Source organism: Oncorhynchus kisutch, linkage group LG2, assembly GCF_002021735.2.
Source record: "Oncorhynchus kisutch isolate 150728-3 linkage group LG2, Okis_V2, whole genome shotgun sequence".
NCBI lineage: Eukaryota > Metazoa > Chordata > Actinopteri > Salmoniformes > Salmonidae > Oncorhynchus > Oncorhynchus kisutch.
In genome coordinates, this window is record NC_034175.2 from 41,343,287 (window position 1) to 41,369,600 (window position 26,314).

General features: G+C 43.0%; 1 protein-coding gene across 4 annotated transcripts in view; it reads right to left on the reverse strand.

Moving 5' to 3' along the window:
• Positions 1–1,908: 1,908 nt before the first annotated feature.
• The window catches only part of LOC109865973 (activin receptor type-1), a 32,169-nt gene continuing 7,763 nt past the window's right edge, over positions 1,909–26,314 (reverse strand). For 2 of the 4 annotated variants that reach the window (XM_020454500.2, XM_020454517.2), the window contains exons 2-12: positions 19,125–19,198; positions 18,451–18,705; positions 17,861–18,124; positions 17,087–17,347; positions 14,181–14,386; positions 12,027–12,126; positions 11,166–11,312; positions 10,567–10,842; positions 6,232–6,429; positions 3,597–3,727; positions 1,909–3,053 (exon numbers count right to left, since the gene is read on the reverse strand). In XM_020454500.2, the coding sequence (XP_020310089.1) occupies positions 2,919–3,053; positions 3,597–3,727; positions 6,232–6,429; positions 10,567–10,842; positions 11,166–11,312; positions 12,027–12,126; positions 14,181–14,386; positions 17,087–17,347; positions 17,861–18,124; positions 18,451–18,705; positions 19,125–19,191 (2,040 nt within the window). In that variant the 5' untranslated portion in view covers positions 19,192–19,198 and the 3' untranslated portion in view covers positions 1,909–2,918. Of the gene's footprint in view, positions 3,054–3,596; positions 3,728–6,231; positions 6,430–10,566; positions 10,843–11,165; positions 11,313–12,026; positions 12,127–14,180; positions 14,387–17,086; positions 17,348–17,860; positions 18,125–18,450; positions 18,706–19,124; positions 19,291–26,314 lie in introns of all 4 variants that reach the window. The other 2 variants (XM_020454492.2, XM_020454509.2) reach the window with 1 other exon arrangement.

The window sequence follows — 26,314 nt, forward strand, 5'->3', positions numbered from 1 at the left end:
AAACACTTAACTTCCACTCTCCTTCAAGAATCGATTGATTTCCTCTTGCACCTTAGTTGAAGAGCGAGGTACGGGCAGTGTTCCCTTCTCTTTCTATGGTCTGTAAATCCAAAGTGAATCTGACAGAAGGCCTCCCATACAGCTACCTGAATGAAAATCACTACACAACAGCCATGGGTGACCACATTGCACTCACTATTTTAAGTCTGCTAAATGACTAAAATGGAAATGTAATGCATTTCCATAGTAACCCATTAGCAAAGCCACGTTGAACGCGGGGGTTCTATTCGCTTTCATTCTCACATGATCCCTCTATTCTTCAAGGCCAAGGCTACCTACAGTACATGCTGTTCCTGGATGAATAGCACAGCTTCAGAAGATTGAAAGAACGAGAGAGAAAGCAAGAGGGAAAGAGAAAGAGAGAGGGGTTTGTGTGTTTGTTTTCCAGGGTGTCAGGCTGCGTAGGAAGTTGAAAAAGCAACTGCTTCAAAGAAAATGATTTGCCAGCTTAGTGACAAAGTTTAGAAATTAATATGAAGAAATCAAGGCCCTCAGGATCTCTTGAGCTCTGTTGAATGATCCCCACCACCACAGGCAACACTTTGCTTCAATGTTTTAATTAAAAAGCTACCAAACCAAAAAGCTGAGGGAAAACAAGCACACAAATAATATGCATTACTGTCGTCTTGTGTGGGAATTAGTCTAAAATAACTTCTGCCATTTGCTATCATTTGCATGTAAATGGGAAGCATAGTGAGGGAACAACCGCCCGTATACACAAAGCAGCAAAATGAGACCATGTTTTCAAAACTACATCTGGTGATTGTGGATCAGTTCACAGTAGCACAGTCAGGAGACCGTTAAAATGCCCAGTTAATATAGACCATGTGTGAGTCCCGAAAGGCACATTACTCCGCATAAAAAGTGCTCTACTTTTGACCAGATCCCTATTGGCCTCGGTTAAAAGTAGTGCACTATAAAAGGGAACAGGGTGCCATTTGGGACATCACCTAGGATGTTGTCTATAACATATGCTAATTTGGAGATGCTCATTTTGGGTGCCACAGTCAGTTCCGGCAGACAACTGACATATCCATTGTTTTGCTATTTACCGGCCCCATGCAGATTCAGGAATACAAATGAGTGCAGGTGACACCATTTACTGTACCATTCTAGACTTGCCTTTTGTTTCTCTTCGGGCAACTGCGCCACAATTTAAGCAGTTCAATTTAGTCATTAGGGCCTAGAATACCCTCTGACATTTCCCAAATGAAAATGTATTTGTTGCATTTTACAACCGAGATTGAGCGGTGTTTAATATGGAAATGGATTAACATGCCCTCCATACTTTGCTGCATTTCATTATTTGTTTCGTAGTCGACAAGCTGGACACAAGAAAAGTTCCTTTGTGCAGTGAGCAGCTTACGTCTCTGCTGCAGGTCAGTAAGACATTAGGGGCTGCACTATGCCAAGACCAAGGAACTGTCTAGTCCGGGAGGACAAAGGAAAATATGCAAAGCTGAGGAAATTAAAATGCGCTCTCGATTTGCATAACAACCAATGCTAATACTCACCACCTAATACTTTGCTTATCCTGACATAGTTGCAAAACTATGGTAACGTTCACAAACTTCCCAGAATTTCCAGCAATCCTGGTTGGAGTATTCCAGATTTACTGTTTATTCCGACCTACATTCTGGGAATCTTCCAACTGTAATTTCTGGAAAAACCTGGGGATTTTGGAAGGTTTCCAGAATTTTGCAAACATATCACGGCATGTAAAAAAGTTCAAGTTTAGGTAGATGTGCAGAGCTCCGCAGTGGGCAAATAATGTGGGGCATATGTTTTGATGAGGGGAAAAAGGGTTCATTTGATGTTGTAACTGACAGATGAGACAGAGAGCATCTATGTGTTTTTTTTTCTCTATTTAATTCATAGAAATCACTACTTGATATAAAAAATTTAAAAAAGAAAGAAAAAAGGCTGAAGTTTGACTTCAATTACTTTGACAATGCACAAATTAAGACGATATAACTTTACAGGCATAACTTCTGCTCCCGTATGAATCGAGTTCAGCGTTATCTAGTAAATATTTTTATTTGCTCTTTTAACATTTGTCTCAATTAAGCTGATGAAACAACCAAACAAATAACAGGTACACAAATGTGAAATGTATGGTGATATAAAACGTTTCTGTGACAGGACACGTTAGACGACGTCGCCAAAGTAAGGAGTAAAGAGTGGCTATAACTGTCTGCAGCACAATTCTACAACACAGTGTGTTAGCTAAATACGTTACAGGTTGGATGAAATACCAAGAGAATTGTTCTAACAATATTGTAAACAGCAGTGCAAGAGCGATGCAGTCAAAGTAGAACTTAAACTCTTTTTCTCTCCCCTCATTCTGATTACTGGAGTTTGTGTGAACTATAAAACATAACATTTTTTGGCAAGTTGTTTCTTTTCTCCAAATGCATCAGCGACAGTGCAAGCCAGGAATGCAAAGATCGCTAGTGCAATAACAGCAATAAAGCACGGCCAATATTGCTAAATTAAATATGTTCAGACATTTCTCAGAAAAAAATCGGCAGCTCTAAAGCGATATACAATACTCAAATGCCCAGGTAACAGTTTCTTCCTTGAAGAATGTGACTATTAGTTCAATATTCCTATATCTTAAAAAGGGATAGTCACCTAATATCCAAGACTATTGGCAGTCTTAAATGCCCTGTAAGCCATCTTTGGATGCCAAAATTTGTCCCACCAAGTGTTTAAAATAAATACAAACGTGCCACTAAGAGCACTGAGCTCAACCGGTCCATTTTCTCCTGTGTGTTGTCCAGGGGAACCAAACTGCCTGCTGGATGTCTTTAAAGGCCATTAGGTCTCCTCTCCCTGCGCACCAACAAGGAAGAAGCTCAACAGTCCGTTTTAATTTTGTCCAGAGAGTTGTCGATTTTTGTCAGAGTCTTTTTGATGCGTAGCGCCGTTAATCTGGCGGATGGATTCTGGTACCAGCACTCCTTCATAAGTTTTGCGATGGACGTTAAAGTCTGGAAAGCAAGAGGAAATCAGAGTTAAAAATCCATTAAAGTTCACTTAAAAAAAAAAAACTGGTGTAAAAGTGTATAGTTCCGCAAAGCAAAGGGTAAAGCAATTATTCTTAAAATCAAATTTAAAAAAAAGCTTTTGTCCAGCACACAGAATTGCAGATGTTATCACAGGTGCAGCGAAAAGAACAAATATCAGATTGAGTAATATAAAAAAAGCTAGAATTCTAAGCAAAAACTAATTCTGAGCACAAAAGATTTTAACTGCCAATCAGACCGTATTATGTTTTCAATGGAACTGGGAAATGTGGTTGACAGGCTGTTTACAGAGACAAGTAACCGTCTGATGAAAAAGGACAACCTAGCAGATTGTGCAGAATGCTGCACTGTTTATGCAGAATGCTGCACTGTTTATGCAGAATGCTGCACTGTTTATGCAGAATGCTGCACTGTTTATAAATAGAGAGATTTAGATATGTTTTCATAAAGAATGAGCCTATTAGCTAGTTCTCTCTCCACCTCTGCTTGTCTCGTCTCTGTACTCACTGGGTCTGAGAACCATCTGTTGGGGATGTTGGGTCTCTGCTGGTCCACACACACCACCTTCTTCATGTCTTCAAAGCTGGGGTCGCTGGGCACCGCGTCATGGAAGGGAGGCTTGTAGTCCTCTACAATGCCTACGCGGAGTGTGTTGGAGAATACACAACATATGTCAATGAGATGTCACATTAATCCGCACGGGAATTTTAATATTGAGCAATATGCAAGTGTAACAGAGAATAGGAAAAATACATGACAGAAATATCCATAAAATCAGCCGAATGGGTTTTTTATACTGTATTCCATCCTACTTAATTTGACAGCATTTTCTTTTTTTAAGTGTCACAAAATATGAGAAATAGCACATAAAATTGCTAACAGGGTACTTGGTTTGCATAGTTCTCACTTGCTACTTTTGTACTAGGTGGAAACCCACAGGGAAAGTAAGTAATTTAACTGTGTGGAGAAAGCAAGATCCATTTCAGATAAGATGCCAGTGCCTCTAGTCCCAGAATAGACCACAGACACGGGGAGACTTCTCCTCTGAAGTCACATTCACTCATTTCCTCAATGAGACTGTGTTGATTTTAATCCTTGACTTGTTCTGCCAATGGTCAATACAACTGTATGCATAGCAAAGTGATACAGCGGTCTTGCTATTAGATTGCTAAACACTTCCTCTAAAAGTGGAGGAATCAATTCAAATCCAGCTGGACATTATGTTCTACATACACTTAGGTTGGAGTCATTAAAACTTGTTTTTCAACCATTCCACACATTTCTTGTTAACTAACTATAGTTTTGGCAAGTCGGTTAGGACATCTAATTTGTGCATGACAAGTAATTTCTTCAATAATTGCTTATAGACAGATTATTTCACTTATAATTCACTGTATCACAATTTCAGTGGGTCAGACATTTACATACATTAAGTTGACTGTGCCTTTAAAGAAAATGATGTCATGCTTTAAAATCTCCTGGTGTGCTAATTGACATCATTTGAGTCAATTGGATGTGTACCTGTTGAAGTATTTCAAGGCCTACCTTCAAACTCAGTGCCTCTTTGCTTGACAGCCAAGACCTCAGAAAAAAAATTGTAGACCTCATCCTTGGGAGCAATTTCCAAATGCCTGAAGGCAGCACATTTATCTGTACAAACAATAGTACGCAAGTATGAACACCGTGGGACCACACAGCCGTCATACCGCTCAGGAAGGAGACGCGTTCTGTCTCCTAGAGATGAACGTACTTCAGTGCGAAAAGTGCAAATCAATCCCAGAACAACAGCAATGGACCTTGTGAAGATGCTGGAGGAAACGGGTACAAAAGTATCTATATCCACAGTAAAACGTGTCCTATAAATCGACATATCCTGAAAGGCAGCTCAGGTAGGAAGAAACCACTGCTCCAAAACCGCCATAAAAAAGGCAGACTACGGTTTGCAAGTGCAGATCGTACTTTTTGGAGAAATGTCCTTTGGTCTGATGAAACAAAAATAGAACTATTGGGCCATAATGACCATAGTTATGTTTGGAGGTAAAAGGGGGAAGCTTGCAAGCCGAAGAACACCATCCCAACCGTGAAGCACGGGGGTGGCAGCATCATGTTGTGAGAGTGTTTTGCTGCAGGAGAGACTGGTGCACTTAACAAAATAGATGGCACCATGAGGAAAGAAAAATTGGGATATATTGAAGCAACATCTCAAGACATCAGTCAGGAAGTTAAAGCTTGGTCGCAAATGGGTTTTCCAAATAGACAATGACCCCAACATAACTTCCAAAGTTGTGGCAAAATGTCTTAAGGACAACAAAGTCAAGGTATTGGAGTGGCCATCACAAAGCGCTGACCTCATTCCTATAGAAAATGTGTGGGCAGAACTGAAACAGCGTGTGCGAGCAAGGAGGCCTACAAACCGGTACACCAGCTCTGTCAGGAGGAATGGGCCAAAATTCACCCAACTTATTGTGGGAAGCTTGTGGAAGGCTACCCGAAACATTTGACCCAAGTTAAACAATTTAAAAGGCAATGCTACCAAATACTAATTGAGTATATAAACTTCTGACCCACTGAAAGAAATAAAAGCTGAAATAAATCACTCTACACGATAACTTTGACCTTTCACATTCTTGAAATAAAAGAGGTGATCCTAACTTACCTAAGACAGGGATTTTATTACTAGGGGTTAACTGTTGGGAAATGTGAAAAACTGAGTTTAAATGTATTTGGCGAAAGTGTAGGTAAACTTCCGACTTCAACTGTATTATGATAGGTTGTGATTATGCCCTGACAGGGATATTTGAGAATATTCCAAGAACAGCATGCATATGCAGACAGGCAGTTAACAGAAAGATACCTACAGAAGCTCTGTATGATCGAACTACTACATGACATGTTTAACATGCTTCATCAAACAGCCCTAAATGTATGACATTCTACATAATTGTTTTTAATTCTACATTTTTACTGAATACTGTTATAGTTGCTGCACTGTTTTAGATGAGAGCTAGCAAGTAAGTGTTTCATTGCACTGTGTACACTGCACTGTATTCTTTGCATATGACAAATCAACTTTGATTTGATGGTCAATGAGGAAAGGAGTGAGAGAGAACAGAAGAAACCATTCAATGTGTATTGTACTGACCGTTGCTGACCGTGCTCCTTGCAATCTCCCACAGGACCAGGCCAAAGGCCCAGATGTCCACTCTCTTGAAGGACTCAAAGCAGTCCATCTGGATGGAGTCGTCCAAGACCTCTGGGGCCATGTAGCGCTTCGTGCCCACTTTCGGGTTGTTGCCTACGTCTAACTCGTTTGTGTCTTGGAAATGCATCACAGCAAGACCTAGGCCAGAAAATATTTTTATTATCATTAAAAGGATTCAAAATATGGTGTCTATGTACCAAAATGATTGTCCCTATTAACTTAATATATCTGAAGCACAGTATACTGTCCTCTGGTGGACGTGATTAAAATAGCATTGAAAAAAAAAAAAAAATGGTCAAAAACAACCACAACATCAAATTACGCCACGATCGTATCACAACAAAAACAACTCGTCAACATCCTGTTTGTGAGCAGAATGCAGCTCATAAACAACTTAAAAGGGATGACGGTCGTGATCTTAGCAGTAGCGCCATGAGTAGTCAGAGCTACCTGAAATGACTCACTTATCATTGGCCCTGAGAACTTTGAGTTTGGGACATGAGTGCTCCTTAATGCATGTTTGGTTAAGGCTTAAAGAGCTTCCTGCTCTGTTCTTCTTCTAATGCTAAAAAAAACAGGGTAGATGAGGGTTGGAGTGGTTTGGTATTTTATTAGGATCCCCATTAGCTGTTGCAAAAGCAGCAGCTACTCTTCCTGGGGTCCACACAAAACCTAATACAGAATGACAAAATACAGAACATCAATAGACAAGAACAGCTCAAGGACAGAACTACATACATTTGTTTAAAAAAGGCACACGTAGTCTACATGTCAATGCATATAAAGATGGAAGATGAATTGGTTCAGGTTATTAAATCAAACTACACTGTAGTGTTTACAAACACTACAGGAACAAGACCATCCACATGTATCGATCACATTTTCAATAATGCTGTAGAACTTTGCTCTAAAGCTGTATCCGTACCCATTGGATGCAGTAACCCCAATATAGTGGCTATATCCAGGAAAGCCAAAGTTCCAACAGCTGGGCCTAAAATAGTGTATAAGAGATCATACAAAAGATTTTGCTGTGACTTATGTGGATGATGTTAAAAATATTTGTTGGTCTGGTGTGATAAATGAAGAGCATCCAGATGCTGCATTTGATGAATTTATGAAATTGCTTCTTCCAATTATTGATAAACATGCACCTGTTAAGAAACTGACTGTTAGAACTGTTAAGGCTCCATGGATTGATGAGGAACAGAAAATCTGTATGGTTGAAAGAGATGGGGCAAAAGGAGTGGCTAATAAGTCTGGCTGGACATCCGACTGCCTTACGTACTGCAAATTGAGAAATGATGTGACTAAACTCAACAAAAAGAAGAAACTTATTATGAAGCCAAGATCAATGATACAAAGAATGATGGAAAAAAACATTGGAGTACTTTAAATGAAATTATGGGCAGAAAGACAAATTAAAGTACAGATGGCTTATTCATTAAAGCCATTTGATGTTGCCAATTATTTCAATGATTATTTCATTGACAAAGTGGGCAAACTTAGGCAGGAAATGCCCACGACAAACAGTGAGCAATTATATTCATGTATAAAAAAACAAATAATGAAAGAAAAGCATTGCAAGTTTGAATTTTGTAAAGTTAGTGTGGGAGAGGTGGGGAAATGATTGTTAACGATCAATAATGACAAACCTCCTGGCATTGACAACTTAGATGGAAAGCTACTGAGGATGGTGGCTGACTCTATAACCACTCCTATCTGTCATATTTTTAATCTGAGCCTAGAGGAAAGTCTTTGTCCTCAAGCCTGGAGGGAAGCCAAAGTAATTCCGCTACCCAAGAGTGGTAAAGCGTCTTTTACTGGTTCTAACAGCAGACCTATAAGCATGCTGCTGCTCTTAGCAAACTGTTGGGAAAAAATGTGTTTGACCAAATACAATACTATTTCTCTGCAAACAAATTAACAACAGACTTTCAGCATGCTTATAGAGAAGGGCACTCAACATGTACTGCACTGACACAAATTACTGATGGTTGGTTGAAAGAAATTGATAATAAGAAGATTGTGGGAGCAGTACTGTTCGATTTCAGTGCAGCCGTTGATATTATTGACCATAACCTGTTGTTGAAAAAACTTAAGTGATATGGCTTTTCAACCTCTGTCATATCGTGGATTCAGAGCTATCTATCTAATAGAACTAAGGGTTTTCTTTAATGGAAGCTTCTCTAATGTCAAACATGTAAAGTGTGGTGTACCGCAGGGCAGCTCTCTAGGCCCTCTACTCTTTTCTATTTTTACCAATGACCTGCCACTGGCATTAAATCAAAGCATGTGTGTCCCTGTATGCTGATGATGATGATGATGATTCAACCATATACGCATCAGCAACCACAGCTAAAAGAAGTCACTGAAATCCTTAACAAAGAGTTGCAGTCAGTTTTGGAATGGGTGGCCAGTAATAAACTGTTACTGGACATCTCTAAAACTAAGAGCATTGTATTTGGTACAAATCACTCCTTAAGTGCTAGACCTCAGCTGAATCTGGTAATGAATGGTGTGGCTGTTAAACAAGTTGAGGAGACTAAATTACTTGGCATTACCTTAGAATGTAAACTGTCATGGTCAAAACATATAGATTCAATGGTTGCACAGATGGGGAGATGTCTAGCCGTAATAAAGAGATGCTCTGCTTTTTTGACACCACACTCCGAAAAGCAAGTCCTGCAGGCTCTAGTTTAGCCTAATCTTGATTATTGTCCAGGCGTGTGGTCCAGTGCGGCAAGGACAGACCTAGATAAGCTGCAGCTGGCCCAGAACAGAGCGGCATGTTTCGTTCTTAATTGTAATCAGAGGGCTGATATAAATGCTACGCAAGTCTCCCTTGGCTAAGAGTATAGGAGAGACGGACTGCATCGCTTCTTTTTATAAGCAATATTACTGTGTTGAAAATCCCAAATTGTTTGCATAGTCATCTTACACACAGCTCTGACACACACAGACACACTTATCCCACCAGGCATGCCACCAGATGGTCTTTTCATAGTCCCCAAATCCAGAACAAACTCAAGAAAACATACAGTATAGAGCCATTATTGCATGGAATTTCCTTCCTTCTCATATTGCTCAAATAAACAGCAAACCTGGTTTCAAAAAACAGATAAAGCAACACCTCACAGCACAACGCCTCTCCCCTATTTGACCTAGATAGTTTGTGTGTATGCATTGATATGTAGGCTACGTGTGCCTTTTTAAAAATGGATGTATGTAGTTCTGTCCTTGAGCTGTTCTAATGATGTTCTGTATTATGTAATCCTGTATTATGTTTCATTGAAAATAACAAAACAGCAGGGATCTAGACAGCCACAAACCCGGGACAATCCGTGGTCCCAGCCACAAATGGCTAACCGTGTCACGGGCTGCGTTCAAGAAAACATTGCTAGCTTGATATGCAGCTAGCTAGCTGCTAGGCTAGAGACAAGCAGTCCCAGAAACTGCGTCAAGTGATCCAAACTATGAAGCTAGATAGCTCCCAATAACTTTGGTGACAGTTTGTAAAGGTGCTATTACCACCACTGTTTTTATTTAAATGTTATTTTTATCCCTTTTCTCCCCAATTCCATGGTATCCAATTGGTAGTTACAGTCTTGTCCCATCGCTGCAACTCCCGTACAGACTTGGGAGAGGCGAAGGTCGAGAGCCATGCGTCCTCCGAAACACAACCCAACCAAGCCGCACTGGTTCTTGACACAATGCCCCCTTAACCCAAAAGTCAGCCACACCAATGTGTTGGAGGAAACAAGAGTCACTAGAGCGTGATGGTACAAGGACATCTCGGCCGGCCAAGCACTCCCCTAATCCGGGCCAATTGTGCGCCGCCCCATGGGTCTCTATGGTCGCGGCCGGCTGTGACAGAGCCTGAACTCGAACCAGTATCTCTAGTGGCACAGCTAGCACTGCGAGGCAGTGCCTTAGACCACCACTCCACTCGGGAGGCCCTATTACCACCAATAGGTCATATGGACACAACAGAAAAAGGTCACATATTAATTTACAACATCTAAATGAACAACAACCAGTGGAGGCTGGTGGGAGGAGCTATTGGAGGACAGGCTCATTGTAATAGCTGGAATGGAATAGATGGAACGAGTCAAATGTGGTTTCTATGTTTGATACCGTTCCATTTATTCCATTCCAACCATTACAATGAGCCCGTCCTTCTATAGCTCACCCCACCAGCCGCCTCTGACAACAACCAATACAAATCTTGAATGAACGCACACAGTAGGCTTTATATTCACAACACTATGCTCTTACCCAGGTCGGCGATGCAGCACTGGCCGTTCTTGTTGACGAGTATGTTTTTGCTTTTGAGGTCTCGGTGGGCGATTGCCGGCTTGCCCTGGGTGCCGAAGATCTCCACATGGAGGTGTGCCAGGCCGCTGGCGATGGACAAAGCCATGCGCAGACAGCTGGCTGTGTCTAGGGTGCTCAGCTGCAGGTAGTCGTACAGGGAGCCCATCTCGTGGAAGTGGGTGATTAGCCACAGCTGTGTACTCGAGTTTCGGGAAGTCATGTCCGAAGCGATGAAGCCTGCAGTCAAGGACACACACAGACCGACAGACCGACAGACACACACACATTAGAGCCCAGGGAAAAGCTGGGAAAGGTATTTCTTCAAATTCAATATGACATATTTTTTCACTAAAATAAAAAACATTGCCAGACAGATGGGGTGAATCCTAACTCCCACAGGTCAAATGTTTACTTAGTCTTCCATTGACACCAATGCAGGACTAAGTAAAAAAACTAACTAAAAAAACATTCCACTTTAGTGGGAGTTTGGATTTGCCCCATATAGACCAGCTCCTGTCAGACTGGGTTGCTTCGCCCAGAGTGTATCTGGAGGTACGTACCCAGGATGTTCTCATGCCTCAGCAGCACTGTGTTGTAGATCTCAGTCTCTCTGAACCAGGACTTCTCATCTCTGGAGGAGAAGATCTTCACGGCCACACTCTCCCCCTGCCACTGGCCTCGCCAAACCTCACCGTAGCGCCCCTTACCTATAGCGGGGGAAACAGGGGAGAGATGAGAAAACAGAAGACATTCTCAAGTCCTGCTTTCATAAGTAATGTTTTTCGAGCAGAATTGACCTAGGATCAGTTTTAGATCATTATTAAAATGATACAGGCAGGGGAGACCTGATCCCAGATCAGTGAGATGCTTTGGGAATACAGATCTGGCCTCAAATGACATTCATCAAATACAGTGGAATACAGAACAGGAATGTTCCCCTCCTAACTCAAAAGTCAGATAATCTCTGTACATATTGTTTTGCTATTGTATTGGTTTTATAAAGTCAGTGTTACACAAAACTGTAGACCATTAGTTAATGGAACACAGTACCTTTATTTTGGTCATCTTACTCAACTTGACCTTTTGCATGAACTACATCCCCATTTGACACAAAAGCAAACATGTTTGTTAAAAATATTTTTGTTGGTAGTTACTTTGGCTATCTGGCTAGGTTTCAGACCGAGCTGTAAGAAAACTAAGAACACGTCCAAAACAATTATACTAAGAAAAACTCAGAGGGTCAGGGAACAGCACGGGCTCTGTTTTGCAAAACAAATCTGTTCCAAAGGTGCTTCACTTTAAGATGTCTTAAAGGGGCATTTTACTCAAAAACCACATCCATGCATAAAATGGATGCCCTGATCCTAAACGTACACCTCAGCTACTGAACAAAGAGAGAACAGACTGTATTGGATACTGACCCACACATTCGTTGAGTGTGATTTGTCGAGCGACGGTTCTCTGAACTAGGAAGGGGAGTCCGGAGCCACTTCCCGACGTGCACGAATGATCCAGCAAATCCTGAGAGAAGGGGAGGGATAGCCAATAAATTAACAGCATCCAGAGGGTGCCGGTAGTCCCGAGATGAAAAAGCTGTCCCAGCCCCGGACATAGCAGAGCATCTGGGATTCGTTGGAGCCTGATTGGAGTGGGAGTTGTTCATACTGCTCAGACTCCAAGGGCTCTCTTGCTGTCTCTCACGTCGGTCTGTCAAATCAAATTTTATTTGAATTTTATTTGTCACATGCTTCGTAAAGAACAGGTGTAGACTAACAGTGAAATGCTTACTTACCCAGCCCTTCCAAACAATTCAGAGGATTTAAAAAAAATAATAATAACAACAAAGAATAAATACACAATGGGTAACAATAACTTGGCTCATATATATATATATATAGCCATGTGTGTGTGTGTGTGTGTGTGTGTGTATCGATAAGCAGGGGTACGAGGTAATTGATGTAGATATGTACATATAGGTAGGGATAACGTTTCTAGGCAACAGGATAGATAGACAGTAGCAGGAGTGTATGTGATAAGTCAAAAGAGTTACTGCAAAAAGGGTCAATGCAGATAGTCTGGGTAGCTATTTGGTTAACTATTAAGCAATCTTATGGCTTGGGGGTAGAAGCTGTTCAGGGTCCTGTTGGTTGGGTCTGTCTGTGTGTCTGGCCTCCCTGGAGCAGCAGCAGAAAGTCCTCTGCTTGGTAAACAACAGCAGTCCCTGGTGATTAGTGAGCTGAGGGGGCTGATAGATGTGATGTAATCCCAGCCCTAGACTCCAAAACAGGCACAATGCTGCTAAGCCTTTAATGTGCATCTTATTTCCAGGCTTCTGCAAGGCACCATGACTGACACAAGGGAGCAGTGTTGAGCAACTCCAGATTTGGCTGAGAAAAACACTAACAAGCAGAGAGGACAAAAATGGAAACATTTAAGAGATAGATACTTCATGCATAAAACAACAGTTGTGTGAAAGCAGGTAAAGGAATGCTAAATGGAAGCTGTAAATCCAAATGAGAAGTCATTTTGTTGTGAGTTTAACATCCCTGTTTGGTGGGAGGGCAGATCTGGGCTGTTCGGTGGAAGGGGGTTAGGGGAGAGAGGAGTGGGGGGAAATTCAGCCACAGCATTATCATAATCACCACAGACTTAGGCACCCAGGGCCTAGGGAGAGGGAGACCTGCATGTGTCTTAAGGAAATGTGTTTACATGTTTGACTGCCACCACTGTTCCTAATAACTTTCCTCTGGGTGCTGCCAAGCACTTTTTAATTACACTGAAACAAACATTCTGCGGCAGCATATTTTGGGTTTCCGTTGCCAAGTACTGTGATGGGTTTGGAAATGGCTTGAAATAGATCCAAAAATCAGCAATTCCTCTAGCACACCCCAGACCACTGTTTTCAGGGATACTGGTCAGTTGTCACGCTTTGCTGTAAACACTAGACGTGTTTAGTGTTTTCCTTAAAGTTTTTAATTAAATTCATGGGATTTTCAAACAAGGTTTATCAAAACAAACACTGATTACAGTTGCGAGCTCAAAGCATTCTTTCACGACAGTATGCAAAAATTCTACAAAACGAGCAATTTTGTTGAAATCATGTGTATCCGTGATAGACTCAATTTTCTCTGGTAAAACAAGATGCCCATTTTCCATCACATTGGTAGAAGAAATACTTTCATTCCCAATTGAGGGCAGAAAATTAATCCCAGCACAGTTGATATAGGCCAACTACATGAACACCCAGGAACATGGAGTGCATGACTACCTAGCACGCACTCTAGTCTAGTGCACACAAAAATGCTCAACATAATCACATAGCTTGAGAGTCCATAAATGTTTTCAGTGCTGTACTGTGTGGACTAACCACAGCTCCCCACCCAGCCCATCCCAGACCTTGGCCCATATTTCTAAAGCCTCTCAGAGTAGAGTGCTGATCGAGGATCAGTTAACTTTTAGATCATAATGAAATTACATTATGGACAGGCAGGACCTGATCCTTGTAAAGCTCTCCTACTCTGAAATTCTGATAACATGGGCCCTGGTATGGTGCAGTATGATCATGTCCTACTCACCGCCAGTGTGCTATCCCCCACGTTGGAGGCTATGAGTCCGTCTATGGTGCCGTACTCCGCCTCCCGGGCCGTCAGCCTCTCCATCTGGTTCTGGTGGATCCGTCTGAACACCAGGATGGCGATGCCTGAGAGGACGATGAGCACGATGATCGGAGCCACGATGACGATGGCCAGTGTAGTCAAGCTGTAGTTGGGAAGGTCGCCTGCTACGAGGAGAAGAAAGGGGTTTAAGTTCATTTGAACATCTAGGTACATACAGTAAAAAATTTGGACACAGCTGCTCATTCCTGGGTTTCTCTTTATTTGTACTATTTTCTACATTGTAGAATAATAGTGAAGAAATCAAAACTATGAAATAACACAGATGGAATCATGTAGTAAACAAAAGTGTTAAAATACATTTTACATTTGAGATTCTTCAAAGTAGCCACCCTTTGCCTTGATGACAACTTTGCACACTATTAGCATTCTTTCAGCCAGCTTCATGAGGTAGTCACCTGGAATGCATTTCAATTAACAGGCGTGCCTTGTTAAATTTGTGGAATTTCTTTTGTTCTTAATGTGCTTGAGCCAATCAGTTGCATTGTGACAAGGTAGGGGTGGTATACAGAAGATAACCCTATTTGGTAAAAGACCAAGTCCATATTATGGCAAGAACAGCTCAAATAAGCAAAGAGAAACGACAGTCCATCACTTTAAGACATGAAGTTCAGTCAATCTGGAAAATTTCAAGAACTTTGAAAGATTCTTCAAGTGCAGACGCAAAAACCATTTAAGCGCTGTGATTAAACTAGTTCTCATAAGGAACGTCACAGGAAAGGAAGACCCAGAGTTACCTCTGCTGCAGAGGATAAGTTCAATAGAATTACCAGCCTCAAACATTGCAGCCCAAATAAATTCTTCAGAGTTCAAGTAACAGACATCTCAATATCAACTGTTCAGAGGAGACTGCGTAAAATCAGGCCTTCATGGTCAAATTGCTGCAAAGAAACCACTACTAACGGACACCAGTAAGATGAAGAGTCTCGTTTGGGCCAAGAAATACGAGCAGACAGACATTTGGTGGAAATCTGTCCTTTGGTCTGATGAGTCCAAATTTGAGACATTTGGTTTCAACCGCTGTGTCTTTGTGAGAGGCATAGTAGGTGAACAGATAATCTCTGCATGTGTGGTTCCCACTGTGAAGCATGGAGGTGGTGGTGTGATGGTGCTTTGCTGGTGATACTGTCAGTGATTTATTTCAAATTCAAGGCACACTTAACCAGCATGGCTCGTGTTTGTTGTATTGTTCGATGTTCATTAAACTCACCACCTGCACTTGCTTTCCGACTCCCAGCGTGTACGTTACACAGTTTATGAAAATGTTAAGCTAAACGTTGCGTCCGCCTCATCGCGTAAAACTTATTTTGTATTAATTTGGGATCTATCGCATTCCACAACTGTCCCAGACTATGTTCGGAATATTTATTTCTCGCACAGAATAAGTCAACTTTGGTATTATGGGGGCAAGGACATTGACATAGGCGAGTGCTTTTGCTGTTCATTAGACCTACTCTTGTTGCTGACAAAAAGTCAAACGTGGACAGTTCCTACTGTCTGTAAGCTGTTAGTGTCTTAATGACCGTTCCACAGGTGCATGTTCATTAATTGTTAATGGTTCATTGAACATGTATGGGAAACAGTGTTAAAACCCTTAACAATGAATGATCTGTCTTTGAAAGACAGGGTCCTGAAAAGGGGAAGTTTCTTTTTTTTGCTGAAATATCTAACGTGGATACACACACACACTCTTTTTACTGGGGATGGGAGAGTAGTCATTGAGGTTCATAGAACAGAGTTGGGTGACCACAGCTATACATGGTATTTAGTCTGTGTCTCATATGGCACCCTATTCCCTAGTAAACTAACCTTTGGGTCCTGGTCCAAAGGAGTGCACCACGTAGGGCAGTTTTTCCCAACCCCCCTAAAAGTACACATTTTTATTGTAGCCCCCAGGCAAGCACAGCTGACTCAACTTGTCAACTAATCATCAAGCCCTTGAGTTGAATGTGGTGTGTTTGTCTGGGGATAAAATGTATACTGTTGGGTGTACTTGTGGACAGGATGTGGTAACCACTGCCGTAGGGAATAGGGTGCCAATTGGGACGCATCTCAGTGTCCTCTGTTCTGCTTTGCCCCAGAGCTCTGTGTCAAACCACGCTGACAATCTCAGAGAGGACAGAGGAGGAAGTAGACCGTGACTAAACAATATTCAAACGTCCGTCTCTTCTCTCAAGACTCTCCCCTCCTCTGCTGTAGAGGTGCTCCGGGTGTAACAGCCATCACCGACCCTGAAAAGCAAACCAATAGATGGCCGTGCAGCAAACGGCTATGGCAGACAATTTCACACACCCTGGCGTGGTGCCCTCGCTGGAGAATGGCCAAGTGGATGGAATGAGCCTCCCTCGGACCTTAAACGCAGGCAGAACTAACCCTTATAGACGGTTACAGACAGTCCTAATTGGAAAAGAGGATTCCTAGAGTCCTGTTTGCACTTGGCCTGACAATAAGGCTAAACTGGTAGAGCATCATGAATGAATGGGTAAAAAAAGTATATCCCAAAGAAAATCACAGCGCCTCGTCACCATTGGTTTATCAATTGAGCACCTGCCTGTGAACCGTGTCAGTGAATCCATTAGAGACAGCAGATCACCGAGAGCATATGGCACAGAAATGTTTTCATTTTCCTGGCATGAATAACCTTGGTTTGAATGCAAATGTGCATCACGCAGACCTCTCATTAGAATAGGGATGCATATAAATTAATGTGAGCCATTGAGTGCGGATCCCAAATGGCACCCTATTCCCTATATAGTGCACTACTCAGGGAATATGGTTCCATTTGGGACGCAAGTGCATTTATTTACCCATGACAGGCAGCTCCACGGTGATATTCATGTTACACAGGTGGCCCTGGCAGCACTCCACGATCTGGTCGCGGGAGGGCGGCGTCTTGCAGGTCATCCTGCTCTGCTCGTACACCTTGAAGCAGCCCTTCTGGGAGACCAGGGCTCCGTCGCTGACCGTCAGACTGGAGAAGCAGTGCTGGCCTACACAGCGCCGCCCGGTGGCACACGAGCGCCCCTCGCACACACACTCGTGCTCGCCGGCAGACTTCACTTTATCCTCTATACAGGTAACAGGAAGACAGTAGGGTGAAGTTGCCCCTAGACGCTGATCTTAGGTCAGTTTAGAATTTTCCCCACTAATGGTTAAGAATGGGGGAAGCGGATACTAGATCTGTACTTAGGGCAAGCTTCACCCAGGAACAAGTAATTCCCCATATAAACATTAGCTTTCCTGTGTGTAAACCAAATAAATGTAAAGAAACACTATCACCTCCAAAAATATAATAATGATTATACCATGGATGGTCAGTCCTTGCATCCTATAGTGCTGTTCGTGAATTTGAGAGTGGTAACATTTCTCGTGCCCCATCCCACAGCTTTTTACCCGGGATAAGGGGCAGGGAGTACTCTGTTATTGTTTCAACTGCTGATTGCTGCTTTAATGCATATTTGTACCACTAATTAAATCTAAATGAATTATGAAACAAAGTGAGAAAGCGTCGGTGAGGCCAAGATACTAAAAAAATTCTAATACATAGTAATGATTTCAGTGAAAACAGGGTGGTAGGTTACCTTTCGCTGGTGCTTCCACAGTGATGTTCAGGTTACACAGGTGCCCCTGGCAACACTTGACTATGTGGCTGGGAGAAGGAGGGGTGGCGCAGGTGGCTCTCCCCTGGTCGTCATCCCGAAGGCAGCCCTTCTGGTGAACCACAAACCCGTCACTGATCTTGACAGAGGAGAAACACTGCTGGCCCGTACAGCGCTCTCCGCCATCACACGACCGCCCCTCACACACACACTCAATGCCTTGCAAGGCAGGCTTCACTTCCTCATCTGTTAAAAAAAATATAAAAAAATAAAAGAGATCGGAGAAATCAACGAACGCTTGTAATTCTCAATCATTGAAGAGAATATAACACATTTTCTGGTAGTTTTGTTGTTTATTCACTTATGCCCCCAAATGGCCTTCACACAAATGAACACACAATGTAAAATGTGTCATTAGCTAGATCTATGTGCAAAGTGGTGATGTGCTGCTTAGGTAGGTCGGTATCAGTAGTAGAAATGTTTGTGAGTCAGCACATTGCTAGTGCTAAGCCTATGTTGAGGGCGGGATAAAAGCATGAGCGTGATGAATCCCGTGAGAATAAATGTGTCACCTCTCGCTGGTGTTGCCACTGTGACATTCATGTTGCAAAGGTCGCCATGGCAGCACTCCACCGTCGGGTTATGGGATGGGGGGCTTTCGCAACTTATGGACTCCTCGCTCCGGCCCACAATGCATCCCTTCTGCTGGACGGAAATGGCGTTCTGGACGGAGAGGGCCGAGAAGCACTGCTGACCAAAACACCGGTCTCCTCCGTCGCATGACGGCCCATCGCACGCACACTCGTAGTCGCTCACGCTTCCCTCATCTGCACAGGAAACCCAGTCAGACATGGGACAGAGCCAAAAAGGAAAAACACATTTAACCATCGATAATGGCATACAGTATACTGTGTGGCTGCTCGGCATTGTGAATATCATGGTCATATTGTGGTCATCTTAGTGCAGGAGCTTTGGTATATTCAACCTTCCTCATTTTCTTCTCTCTTTGATTTGATAGTTTTATCATTTAGCTGCTACACTAAAGTAGATGATGCAGAATAATAAGTATCCCCAGCCAGCCAGACAGTGACAGTGTGAAATCCTCAGTTCTCCCAGAGCTCAGTCTGAGAGCCTGTCACTGCAGTTGTTAAAAAATGCTGCAAGACAGCGTGGGGAGAGGGAGAGCGGCACAGGGACAGAATGAGAGCCAAATCATGCCCTTGACAGACATTTTTTATTAACTCACCTTTCACGCTGGAGGAGGGTAAAACCAGAAGTATGAGGACCAGGAAAAACATGTCGCCGTCTAACATTGTAGACCTGGAAGACAGGGTAGAAGTTCCATTGGAATAGTGTGTTCGCTAAACGTGGACCTGCCGGATAGCTTACAATCCATGTACTCAGAAGATTCCCTGACAAGACAAAAACACATTTATTTGCATCACACAGATAAATTGACAAGCAGCTTCTGTATAAATGCCTTTGTTATGTCCACTAAAATGAATTCACGCCAATGGTGTGACAGGATAAAATGAAAGAAAGAGATGAAAGTAAAGGATTTCATTCTAAAGGAGCACCATGACAGAGGGGAATTTTACTGAGAGAAAAAAAAAAAAAGACCTTTCCTTGTTTTCAGTAAAGAGTCAACACCAAGTTTAAAATGCTCAAGTAAAGTGGGTCTCATGCCTTCCTGTTGTCCTGGCAACAAGGCATTGAGTGGCAAGCAATTGGGCGACTAGTGCTCTCCTATTGGATGAGCTGTACTGGGAGAGAGAGACAGCCTACTTGGCAGCGAGTGGAGCAGACAGACGCAGGAGGAGAACGAGGAGGAGGACGAGATGATCACAGCAGGGAGCCCAAATAGAAACATTCCAAATGAAGAGGCTGCCTCTAACCATTCAATATTGCATGTATCTTTAGGCACAGCAACATAAAAATGTACATTTACGTCCGATTGACTTCGGCTGTGACCTGTCAGACTGATTCAAACAGAGCCCACCGCACTCCATAGCAACACCTCCACACCCAATAAAGAGGACGCATGTTTTCCAAACTATTCCTGTACCAAATCCACATTGATAAGACTTGAAGATTGTTGCCGTTGGCCAAAATACTCCCTACAATTCCGCCACCTATTCCCCATGCAGCGTGTTCATGACATACTAAGCCAGGGCAGACCGTTATCTTGGCAGTGTTTGTGTCTGCCTGCTGATAAATACCCCAGTGTTTCCCCCAAAGCCTTTGTGCCGGCTCCCAGACATAAATGATTAAGCACGCAATGTTAGCATTACCCCAACGGCGTCTGTATGGCCCGGCTCACACACAGACCACATGTTGCTCCTTTTTAAAATCAGAGCACAAAACAGAGGCTGCCACTGAAAGATAATCATGGGCTCTGTGCAGAGCAGCGTGGGGGTAAGAGGACAGAGGGGGGGGGAACCCAGGGGACACACAAGTATGGCCAGGGGGCAACGAGAGGGCAGAGGGACCGGGGGATAATGCAGCCACAAAGTCCAAATTGGCTACAAAAATGTAAGGTTAGGGTTAGGCATGAGGTTAGCAATGTGGTTAAGGTTAAGATTAGGTTTGAAATCAGATTAAGAGGAAAAGTGGTATAAATGGTCGGGCTTCAGCCGTAAGACTTTGTGGCTGTGTTAACTAGTGACAACCAAGTAGGGGAGGGCACTGAGGAGGAAAGGGAGGGGGACAGGTGAAGTGTGCCACACAAAAATTATCACAGGGTACAGACAGGTAAAGGAGTATATACAGTATATACACCCAATGGAAAAGCATAATTTGCAGTGCAGTGATGCAATGCCGTTTTGTCACTAAAAGGGGCAGCTCCTTGTACTACTCTCCGAAAATCCTACATACTTCCGTGCCACATGAAAATGTTAATGTGCCTTAATCATTCCTTGCGCAGCCGTGGGTGCAGTGTTGTGTAGGCAATGAAGCGGGTTTCCTTGGTCTGATCTACAGTGCCTTCGGAAAGTATTTAGACCCCTTGGCTTTTTCCACATCTTGTTACGTTACAGCCTTATTCTAAAATAGATGACCTTTTATTTATCCACACACAATACTCCATAATGACAAAGAGAAAACAGGTTGACATTTATGCAAATGTATAAAAAAAATACCTTATTCACAAATATTCAGACCTTTTGCTAATGAGACTCGAAATTCAGCTCAGGTGCATCCTGTTTCCATTGATCATCCTTGAGATGTTTATACAACTTGGATTCCACCTGTGGTATATTTCAGTTGATTGGACAGAATTTGGAAAGGCACACACCTGTCTATATAAAGGTCCCACAGATGACAGTGCATGTCAGAGCAAAAACCAAGCCATGAGGTCGAATGAATTGTCCGTAGAGCTCCGAGACATGATTGTGTTGAGGCACAGATCTGGGGAAGGGTACCAAAACATTTCTGGAGCATTGAAGGTCCCCAAGACCAGGATGGATCATTCTTAAATTGAAGAAGATTGAAACCACCACGATGTGACGCTCTGGAAAAAACCTGGCACCATCCCGACGGTGAAGCATGGTGGTGGCAGCATCATACTGCAAAAATGTTGACCCCCAAAAAAAATCTGTTTTTGCTTTGTCATCATGGGGTATTGTGTGGAGATTGAGGGAGGGGGGCACTATTTAATCCATTTTAGAATAAGGCTGTAACAAAATGTGGGAAAAGTCAAGGGGTCTGAATAATTTCCGAATGCATCAAAGTAGTCTATTTTGCATTGACAACCAAATATTATCTCAGCGACAATAAACCAAATGATAATGTATCTTTATTAACCCCCCCCCCCCCCCCCCCCCCAAAAAGTATTTTGTTTAGAAGTAATAACTAGTGATTCCAGGCTATTTTGGTTAAAAAATTATATTTAAAAAAGCGAGCCATGTGCTTTTTCCCCTATGCAAAAAACATGACCTTTTTTGCTGATACAGTGGTGCAAAAAAGTATTTAGTCAGCCACCAATTGTGCAAGTTCTCCCACTTAAAAAGATGAGGCCTGTAATTTTCATCATATGTACACTTCAACTATGACAGACAAAATGAGAAAAGAAAATCCAGAAAATCACATTGTAGGATTTTTAATTAATTTACAAATTATGGTGGAAAATATGTATTTGGTCAATAACAAAAGTTTCTCAATACTTTGTTATATACCCTTTGTTGGCAATGACAGAGGTCAAACGTTTGCTGTAAGTCTTCACAAGGTTTTCACACACTGTTGCTGGTATTTTGGCCCATTCTTCCATGCAGATCTCCTCTAGAGCAGTGATGTTTTGAGGCTGTTGCTGGGCAACACGGACTTTCAACTCCCTCCAAAGATGTATGGGGTTGAGATCTGGAGACTGGCTAGGCCACTCCAGGACCTTGAAATGCTTCTTACGAAGCCACTCCTTCGTTGCCCGGGCGGTGTGTTTGGGTTCATTGTCATGTTGAAAGACCCAGCCACGTTTCATCTTCAATGCCCTTGCTGATGGAAGGAGGTTTTCACTCAAAATCTCACGATACATGGCCCCATTCATTCTTTCCTTTACACAGATCAGTCGTCCTGTTCCCTTTGCAGAAAAACAGCCCAAAGCATGATGTTTCCACCCCCATGCTTCACAGTGGGTATGGTGTTCTTTGGATGCAACTCAGCATTCTTTGTCCTCCAAACACGACGAGTTGAGTTTTTACCAAAAAGTTCTATTTTGGTTTCATCTGACCATATGACATTCTCCCAATCTTCTTCTGGATCATCCAAATGCTCTCTAGCAAACTTCAGCCGGGCCTGGACATGTACTGGCTTAAGCAGGGGGACGCGTCTGGCACTGCAGGATTTGAGTCCCTGGCGGCGTAGTGTGTTACTGATGGTAGGCTTTGTTACTTTGGTCCCAGCTCTCTGCAGGTCATTCACTAGGTCCCCCCGTGTGGTTCTGGGATTTTTGCTCACCGTTCATGTGATCATTTTGACCCCACGGGGTGAGATCTTGCGTGGAGCCCCAGATCGGGGGAGATTGCCAGAAATCTTGCTTGTTCGTAGGTGACCAAATACTTATTTTCCACCATAATCTGCAAAGAAATTCATTAAAAATCCTACAATGTGATTTTCTGGATTTTCCCCCCTAAATGTGTCTGTCATAGTTGAAGTGTACCTATGATGAAAATTACAGGCCTCTCTCATATTTTTAAGTGGGATAACTTGCACAATTGGTGGCTGACTAAATACTTTTTTGCCCCACTGTATGTGAGTGAATACATTCAAGCCTCATTCAAATTTGTGATAATGTTCTAGGTTACACCGGCAAGTATAATATTTATCCAGTTATAAATCTGATCATTTCACACGGAGATGTGGGAAGCTAATCAACTTCAAAAATCACTTCAAGATTGCGGTCTTGATTTAGCTTGGCATTGAATAAGCATCCCATTTTGCACTGATAACCAAATATAATCCAGACAACATTAGAATCCTCCAACAAGGTATTTTGTTTAGTTTATTTTGTAAAAACAGCTGTAGTCGTGCTTCTTTTTTTCTTCTCCTCCATGACTAAAAATGATATTCTATTTTTAGCTGATATGGGAATGAATACATTGAAGTAGCATACCAAAATTGGGATAATGTTGTAAGTATACACATATTTGCCAGGGCATATTTTACGCAACTATACATCAGATTATTCACATGGAGACATGGGAAGCTAAAAAGGCTAGCTAGTTTGCTACATTTTTAATCAAACTAAAGCTAGCTACTACTAGCAGCATATAGCAAGGGCAGATGACTTTTGCTTGCTTTCACCACAAAGATGACAAACAAAAAAGGCAGCTGTCGCCCCCTTGTGAATGGGAATCTAGGCAGCACGGACCAGCGAGGTTATCATGCTGCCAAAGGGTGCTCCAAAAATCAGACTCTACCCACACTCACATAGATCAATTGAATTAAGCTTGTATCGGCCTTAAGGGAGGACAATGGGGGGAGTCCCAAAATCCAGGTTGGAAGAATCTAGATATCCACCTTCTTCAAATCAAACTTTGTCACATTCACAGAATAGAACAGGTGTAGACTTTACCGTGAAATGCCTATTTACAAGCCCTTAACCAACAGTGCAGTTCAAGAGTAGTTAAGAAAATATTGACCATGTAGACTAAAATAAAAAAGTAAGACAATAAGAACAATAATGAGGTTATATACAGGGGGCGCCGGTACAGAGTCAGGTTGCGGGGGTACAGGTTATTTGAGGTCATTTGTATATGTAGGTGGGGGTGAAGTGACTATGCATAGATAAACAGTGTACAAAAGGGATGTGGGAAATCGCCATTGGCGATTTTATTATTTGTTCAGCAGTCTTATGGCTTGGGGGTGGAACCTGTTGAGGAGACTCTTGGTCCTAGTCTTGGCGATCCGGTACCGCTTGCCGTTCGGTAGCAGAGAAAGGTCTATTGGGTGACTGTAGTCTGACAATTTTATGGGCTTTCCTCTGACACCACCTATTATACAGGTCCTGGATGGCAGGAATCTCGGCCCCAGTGATGTACTGGGCCGTTCGCACTACCCTCTGTAGTGCCTTACGGTCAGATGCCAAGCAGTTGCCATACCAGGCGGTGATGCAGCCGGTCAGGATGATCTCGATGGTGCAGATGTAGAACCTTTTGATGATCTGGAGACACATGCCAAATCTTTTCAGTCTCCTGAGGTGGAAAAGGTTTTGTCGTGCCCTCTTCACAACTGTCTTGGTATGTTTGGACCATGATAGGTCGTTGATGTGGACACCGAGGAACTTGAAACACTCGACCCGCTCCACTACAGCCCCGTCGATGTTAATGGGGGCCTGTTCGGCCCGCCTTTTCCTATAGTCCACGATCAGCTCCTTAGTCTTGCTCACATTGAGGAAGAGGTTGTTGGGAGGTGTTTAGTCCCAGAGTCCTTAGCTTAGTGATGAGCTTCGTGGGCACTATGGTGTTCCCCCCCGATTTTGGGTAACTACCAGATTTTTGCAACAAACACCACGGGTGTATAAGCAGACAGGGATGGCATAAAATAACACAGATCTCCCCAACACCGTGATTCAGGATGTGTCCCTCCAGGCACTTAATATATCACCTCAATTATCTGCCCGATGCATCTCAGCCACTTCCACTTAATCTGCCTCTAGCCTTTAACTAAAAATGGGGTGTTTCATTTGGTATCTTTTACAAAAAATGTCACCGTCTGCAGAATGCCTCAGCACAAAGACAAGAACGCAACCCAATTTGAGAGGATAGCCTAGCTTTTGAACCATATCAAAGGCAAAAACCCTACCGCCATCTTGAGCTTGCACCAATGCCAGGTGATAGATTAACAAGTTGGGTTCGGCAAGGCAGACAGATCTGATGCAGTAGTTTGGCTGAGGGATTAAGATGTGCTCCTCCTGATATTAGACCGCAAGTTGGAGACAAACGAGACCAGCAACATCTGCAGAACACATTGAGCAAAACAGAAAGAGCAGTACATTTTTGAGAGTTGTGTGCTTGTGCTCCCTCTGTCCCTGCATATTGAAATCTCTGGCAGTCTCTTAGTTGCAATGAGTTAACAGGGCCGGCATCCTGACAGGGGTGTGCTGCTCCCCCCCCCCCCCCGCCATTTTCTGTATCTTGGGATAGAATCTAGTATCATTGTAATAGTCGACCAAGGGAAGGATAAAAAAAACACAAGAGGGGAGATCAAATACAGAGCGCCCTATAAAGTACATAAGCAGGGGATTGGAAGGGGTGGGTGTTGGCAGTGGAAAGGCTTTGCTGAGATGTTGTCTTTGAGGACCAAGTGGGACCAAACAAAAATGTGGCCAAGTTGTGGTCAAGGCAGCTCGAGAAAATAATCAGGTTTCATGCAGTCTTCCTTCTCTCTCAAAACGATTCAAAGTCCCTGCTCCTTTTCAAAACCCTACATTTGCATCAAGATGAACATTTCGGTGTTGACTGTTGAGTCACATGCATACACCAGATATTTGGATTCATCCGCTTTTACCCAACCATCATGACTCCATCATATGTTTGTTTGGTCGGTTGCGATATGCTTAGGTAACGATTGGTGCGATGCATTGTATAACAGTATATTGGGTGAGTGTTTGAGAGTGTGTGTGTGTGTGTGTGTGTGTGTGTGTTGCTTGGGCCTGGGAGCCCTGCAGGAGCTGCTGAGTCATCAGGCTGCCGAGCTGGGAGACAGGAGGTGGAATCTGTGTCTGAGCTGTCGCTGGCATAGTTACCATGGCACAAATAGCCCCAGAGGATCCACAGGGAGAGCTGGGCAGAGCAAGGCACAGCTGACCCAGTCTTGTCCTGCTCCGGGGCCCATGCCTCCCCTCACATGTCCCCATCCCACTCAGAGAGGAGCGTGACACCAGGAACACGCAGATGGCCCGCTCCGAGGTAGATATGGGTGTGACACAGACAGCGCTGGGGGCAA